General features: G+C 52.2%; 2 protein-coding genes across 6 annotated transcripts in view; one reads left to right on the top strand and one right to left on the bottom strand.

Moving 5' to 3' along the window:
* Positions 1-459, bottom strand: part of BANF1 (barrier to autointegration factor 1) — a 1,958-nt gene extending 1,499 nt beyond the window's left edge. Inside the window, exon 1 of the mRNA XM_029957620.1 lies at positions 166-459. The gene's annotated coding sequence lies outside the window, so the exon portion shown is untranslated. The remainder of the gene's footprint in view (positions 1-165) is intronic.
* Positions 23-3,504, top strand: EIF1AD (eukaryotic translation initiation factor 1A domain containing). 5 transcript variants are annotated; one of them, XM_029957616.1, is made up of 7 exons: positions 23-559; positions 650-848; positions 1,847-2,026; positions 2,170-2,278; positions 2,380-2,488; positions 2,655-2,705; positions 3,191-3,504. In XM_029957616.1, the coding sequence occupies exons 3-7, from the start codon at positions 1,940-1,942 to the stop codon at positions 3,333-3,335; spliced, it is 501 nt and encodes a 166-aa protein (XP_029813476.1). In that variant the 5' UTR covers positions 23-559; positions 650-848; positions 1,847-1,939; the 3' UTR covers positions 3,336-3,504. The 5 variants fall into 5 exon arrangements, with proteins under 5 accessions (XP_029813476.1, XP_029813474.1, XP_029813478.1 ...); XM_029957614.1 differs by having other exon boundaries at positions 23-848; XM_029957618.1 differs by having other exon boundaries at positions 23-848; positions 1,852-2,026.
* Positions 3,505-6,388: the final 2,884 nt, after the last annotated feature.

Genomic DNA, 6,388 nt, shown 5'->3' on the forward strand with positions numbered 1-6,388 from the left:
GCCGCGCGCCGCCCCGCCGCGCCCCGCCCTCTCCCCGCACGGCGGCCAGGCTCTCTCCGAGGGCGCATCCTCTAGGCCGCAACAGCGCTCAGGCCCCTCTCCACCTCTCCTCCCCGCGCCTCCTCCCGCCTCCAGCTCCGGCCCTGCTCCGCAGCTCGCGCTCACCGGCAGCTCCGGCTCCCGTAACGGCTCCTCCCGCCACCCGGCTGCTCCGAGCGATACCTCAACCCACTAGAACTTTCTTCCACTTCCGCTTCCGGGTCGCCTCAAGAGCCGCTTTGAAAAAATTTCCGAACTGGGCACTTCTAGCCGCCTAGAGGCATAGAGATGAGGTCGTCTCGACTTCAACGGCGCCTTTAGTAGGCTGGGCTTTCGAGTTGCCTCTCGGGAAGCTAGGCGGCCTTGTGTGGTCTCGCTTCTCGGGCAGTGGGTCCGGTCTCAGGGAAGCCGACGCCTCGGGGAAAACTGCAGTCCCCGCTGCACGGCATCCGGAACTTAAAAGCAGCCTTGGCCGGCCTGGCGGTGGGAAGAGTTAGAGCGACGGACGAGGCGGGGCAAGGTAGCCAGTAGGCTTCCGGGGTGGCGCCGGAAGTACGGTGCTCGGAAGAATCCGACCGAGGAGGGCTCACGCTGTCTTCGTCGTCGCCAGGCTTGGAGGAGTCGGGTCGGAGTGCAGGTGCGGGAGACCTGAGTGTCCACGCCATCGTCGTGACCGCCGGCAGGACCCTCCTTTTCTGTGCCTTCGTTGGCTTCGCTGCGAAGTGAATCGTCGGCGCGCTGCTCTTAGCGCCCTGGAGAACGAGGTCGTTCGGGCAGCGCCCGTGGGAGACGAAGGCCTCACAGTAAGGGTGGGTCTCGCTCTCAGCGTCTTTCCTCCAGGAGAGGGAGGGAGGAGGGCAGGGGACCCCAGCTAGAGGTGACACTTTGGGGTTTCCTTTGGAAACCATCAGCCTTGGTGGTACCAGCCCTGTCTTCTGACCGAAGTGAGAAATCAGCAGATGCCGCAGACCAAGCCTGCTTACCCGACCTTTTAGAATTTGTTCCTGGCGCGGACCATGGTCTCTGACAGTAGTGTGTTGAAGAATTGAGCATCGGTGTTGTGTGGCTGTGCTAAACGTGCAGATGTGTCGAGGAGCATGCAGTTGATCTCACACTCCTTCCCGGGGTGGTTGCCGGAATAACTTTTTGCCGTACAACATGTATTTCGTTTCTGTGATGATGCCAGTACATGCGGTAACGGGTTTTTTTTTAATGTTTGTTTAAAATGTTTATTTTGGGAGGCACCTGCGTGGCTCATTCAGTTGAGCGTCCAGCTTTGGCCCAGGTCATGATCTCACAGTGGGTGAGTTCGAGTTCTGTGTCGGGCTCTGTGCTGACAGCTTGGAGTCTGGAGCCTGCTGCGGATTTTGTGTCTTTTTCCCTCCCTTGCTAGTGCTGTGTCTCGGTCTCAAAAATAAACGTTAAAAAAACAATAAAGGTAAATAGATGTTTATTTTGAGAGAGAATTAATCCCAAACAGGCTCCACACTCAGCACAGAACCACACGCAGGGCTTGAACTCACAACTTCGAGATCAAGACCTGAGATGATGTCAGGAGTTGGTCACTTAATCTATAGAGCCGCCCAAGCACCCCTTTTGTGTGCCATGTGCTGTACTAAGTGCTTTGCTTAATTTTATTCTACTAACAGTGATCGGAGTTAGGTACTATTTTTCTCTGAAACTAGGGAAGTTGAACACCTAGGACCTATCCAAGGTCGAATTTGAATCCTAGTAATTAGATTTCAGAGGTCCTGGTCTTAACTAGGACATGGTCACTCATCAGTAAAAGGTCTCGCTCCATCTTCAGAACAGTCCTGGGTTCTGAACTTGCCATCCAAGAAACTCAGGAGGAGGAGTTGACAGTCTCCCTATCCCTCACCCTGCTGAGACCGGACTCAGCATGTCTCAAGCCACCAAGAGGAAGCACGTGGTGAAGGAGGTGCTGGGGGAGCATATGGTGCCCTCCGACCAGCAGCAGATCGTGAGGGTGAGTGGCATTGGGCATAAGCTGCTCTACTTCCCCATCCCTCTACTCCCCTTGGGCCCCAGCATGGCGGTAGGGTGCAACAGCTCACTGAGTGTTCGAGCTGACTGAGGAGGCTGACTAGTTCTTGGTCTCCCTTGGACCAGGTACTCAGGACCCCAGGGAACAATCTGCATGAGGTGGAGACAGCCCAGGGGCAGCGCTTCCTGGTGAGCATGCCCTCCAAATACCGGAAGAACATCTGGATCAAGAGAGGTGAGAGAGGCGGCCCTGCAGCAGACAGCTGGCTCCTCGGGGCTTGGTTTCCCCCAGGGCAAACGGGATCTAGTGTGTCTTTTCTCCTCTCTGGTCTGCAGGTGACTTCCTCATTGTTGACCCTATTGAAGAGGGAGAAAAAGTGAAGGCTGAGATCTCCTTTGTGCTCTGCAAGGATCATGTGCGCTCTCTGCAGAAGGAGGGGCTCTGGTAGGCTGGTCCCTGAGGTCCTGTCTCAGTTTCCGGGGAGACCGACTTCCTAGCTGTGGAGTTAGGGGAGGGGAGATCATGGCATCCCAGGCAGGGACAGCTGGAAACAGCTTTTTTGCTCAAGACTTTTCTGTCTCTTCTGACCCTGGCTCTTCTCTTGGCACAGGCCTGAGGCCTTCTCAGAAGTGGCTGAGAAGCACCACAACAGCAGGAACAGGTGAGGAACACGCCTTAGGACAGGAAATAGGGGTTGAGGCCTTGGGGACTTGAGGGGAAAACAGAGACATTCTAGCGCTGTGCACAGTCCCTGGTGAGAGCACCTGGGTGGTTGTGAGCGGGGCTTGAAAGGCAGCCGCCTGGGGATAAGGTGGTGGCGTTACCATGTGTAAGTGAGTGGGTTCAAGCTGGTTACTTGATTGTCTTAAGCCTGGGGATTTCCCCGCCTATAAAATGGGAGCTTTGTGAGGATTAAAGGAGTTAGTGCTTGTAAAATTGTTGAGTATAATACTTGCTATGTAGTGTGAGCCCATTGAGTGTTGGTGATTGGAATCCTTATTAAAACCAGTGGCTCTAGCAAACTTTTAATGTGGGGTGGGAAGTAGTCTTTAGACGGTTTTTCTTGGCCTTTTGTGGGGCTTCTTAATTGCAGATCTAGTTTTCCTGGGAGGCACTGGCTTAACCCTGTCCCTTTCCCCCACGCAGACAGACTCAGCCAGAACTCCCAGTGGAGCCACAGTCATCAGGGGAAGAGTCCAGCTCTGAAGACGATTCCGACCTCTTCGTCAACACCAACCGCAGACAGTATCTGGAGAGCGAGGAGGAGAGCGAAGAGGAGGAGACAGCCTGAGGCCCTTGCCCCATTTCTCCTCCCGCCCAGGGACTAGTGCTCGTCCGCGCTCAGACGTCCCCGGGTGCTCTGCAGGTCTTCCCGCTCTGGACGGGGGACAAGACAGGGCCTCTCTCTGAACTGACCTTGCGCTCGAGGAGAATTAAACCCCTGGTGGGTGCCGACCAGTGCTGGTGTCTGCGTGGCTCTCTGGAGGGAGGAGGGACTCGCGAAGTTCCAGACCGCTCCTTGGGGCAGCTCCTAAATGGGCAGGAAAGGGAAATGGCTGGAACCTTTCCTGGATCCTCGGCTGGGCACTTAGTAAGCGCCACGCCCTGTGCTGTGCCCTCATGCACGTATTTAACACCTGGGAGCGGTCCGTCTGTTGTCTGCTTGCAAGTAACTCGGAGTCAGGCGTTCGGGAGCACAGCTCTGGGACCTAGCGCCCCTGCCTCTAAGGGACACTCAGGACAAATTTCGTGGTGCCTCGTAAGCTGCTTCCCCGGCGTTCGAGTCCCCGTGACTGCAGGACCGTCCACCTCCGCCCTGCTGCGTACATCCTCTGGCTGGTGGTGGCCTGTGGCTGCGTGGACTGTTCCTCCGCAGCCCTCTTGCAGACCGTCCCCCTTGTCCTTTGAAGTTTTTCCCTCTGGCCCTACACCCTCTCTTGTCATTGGCATTGACCTAATCACAGTTCAGCTGGCTTAGCATCGCCTATTCCTGCCTCTGTCGTCATTTTCTAAGTCATCTTCTGCATCTCGGGGATGGGCCTCTTCAGCCGGGGGGCCCCTGGTTCCTTGTCTTCCACTTCAGGCCTGCTGCCTCCTTCTCTGGTCACTCCCTGGACCCCCGCCTTGGGGAGGAATTGCAGCCCCTCTTGAATTCATCCAGCTGTGCAGTCACCACCCCCTGGCCTTTCTAGCTTACTGGCTCCGCTACCTCCTATCTTATCTGCAGGCCTCCCCCTCAGGCCCCGCCCCTTCTCACCATTATTCTCTTATCTCCACTTTCCCACACCCTCCACTGCCTTGTTTCCCTCCACTGTATCCATCTAGTGAGACCTAACCCTGGCCAACCCATTTCCCTCTCTGCCTCTGCTCCAGTAACCACTACGGAAAACCACCAGCCTAGCTACTGGCTTTACCTTAAGTTCATAATTACAGACCTCAAGCGGACACTCGGCCCTGCCTAGCAGATCTTCTCTGGGATGTTGGTTCAAAACTTTCCTGTTGTCGACCAGTTCCCTCTTCCTGTTAGGGGTTGGCCGTGTACTTCACTAGGAAATCGTAGTCTGGAGGGAACGCTCACCTCTCAGTTACCAACCCTACAAAAGTGCTTAACGGACTGTCCTGTCTTTCATTTCCCCGTGTAATCCGATGGGACTTAAACCTTTTCTCCTGTGCTTAGAGCTTGTCTGTCCTGCCTAAGGACTATATGTAAGTTCCAGGTTTTGTTATCCCTTCTCCTGGCTGTGCTAGCATTGAAAGTGCTGTAGATGCTCCCATCTCAAACCTGAAACGGGCGCCTGGGTGGCTCAGTCGGTTAACTGTCCGACTTCAGCTCAGGTCACGATCTCACGGTTTGTGGGTTCAAGCCCCGCATCAGGTTCTGTGTTGACAGCTCAGAGCCTGGAGCCTGTTTCAGATTCTGTGTCTCCCTCTCCCCATTCCCCCCCGTCTCTCTCTGTCTCAAAAATAAACATAAAAAAATTTTTTTAATAAAAAATAAAACCTGAAACACCTGTCACTGTTTTCACATTCTCTCCAGCTACTGCTTCATTTATCTGTTCCTTGTTTGCTTTTCTTTACTGAGCCTCAGCATTGCTTTAAATGTATACGTGCGCGTGTGTGTGTGTGTGTGTGTGTGTACAAAAAACAAACTTCAGATGAGTTAAGGATATGTGTGTATGTGTGTGTGTGTCAGACTTGTCTGAAATTTACTTTTTATGGGAAATAACTTTTTTTCTAAAGGGATAGTCATCTGTATACCATCTACCAAAGGGGTCATTCTCCATTCACATTTAAATATCTTTTTTAAATAAACGAAATTCCTGCATATTTATGGGTCTCCTTTTGGAATTTCTAATCTGTTCTGTTGTATGTGCACCTACCATGTTTTATGGCAGGATCGATAATCTCATAGCTCCCTCACCCCTGCCTCACTATTCCTTGAAATTTTCATATTTTCTCTTACATAAGAACTCTAGAAGGAACTTGTGAATTTCCACTTAAAAATCCTGTTGAGGTTTTTAAATTAAATCTAGCTTGAGGGGCGCCTGGATGACTGGATTGGTTAAGCATCTGACTTCAGCTCAGGTCATGATTTCACGGTTCATGAGTTCGAGCCCCACCTCAGACTGTGCTGACAGCTCGGAGGCTAGAGCCTGCCTGTTTCAGATTCTGGATCTCTTACTCTGCCTCTCCTCTGCTCATGCTCTTGTCTCTTTCGTCAAAAATAAATATTAATAAATGAATAAATCTAGCTTGAATGGAGAAAAGTGCTATCTTGACTGCTCTGAATCTTATCCAGAAATGAGGTATATACATTCTTCTGTAAGGTGGTCTTCATGTGGGCACTTTACATTTCTGGTTCATTTTAGAATTTAGTATTAGGAATTTTTTTTTTTTACATTTTTTAAGTTTCTTTTAAAGAAAGTGTGCATGTGCATGCAAGCAGGGGAAGGGCAGAGAGAGAGAGAGAGAGAGAGAGAGAGAATCCCAAGCAGACTCCACGCTGTTAGCAGAGAGCCGATATGGGACCCGAACTCCTGAACTGTGAGATCATGACACAGCAGACTGTGTCACCCAGGCGCCCCTGAATTCTTTAGTTCTCGTAGTTTTTCAGTTCATTCTCTTGGCTTTCTGGGTAGTCCAACCATGCTCTACTGGTGGTGGTTTTATCCTTGACACTTTTTTTTAAGGATTTCAGGGGCCAGGACCCCAGTATAATGCTGGGTGGCATCCTGGTTTTTCTCCCAGTGGGAACGGTTCTCAAGTGTCCTGTCACGGCAGTCTTGCTGTAGGTTTCTGGTAGATAAACTTCATTAGGCTGAAAACGTTTCCTTCTGTTCCCAG

The sequence above is a fragment of the Suricata suricatta genome, chromosome 11 (assembly GCF_006229205.1).
Source record: "Suricata suricatta isolate VVHF042 chromosome 11, meerkat_22Aug2017_6uvM2_HiC, whole genome shotgun sequence".
Taxonomy (NCBI): Eukaryota; Metazoa; Chordata; class Mammalia; order Carnivora; family Herpestidae; genus Suricata; species Suricata suricatta.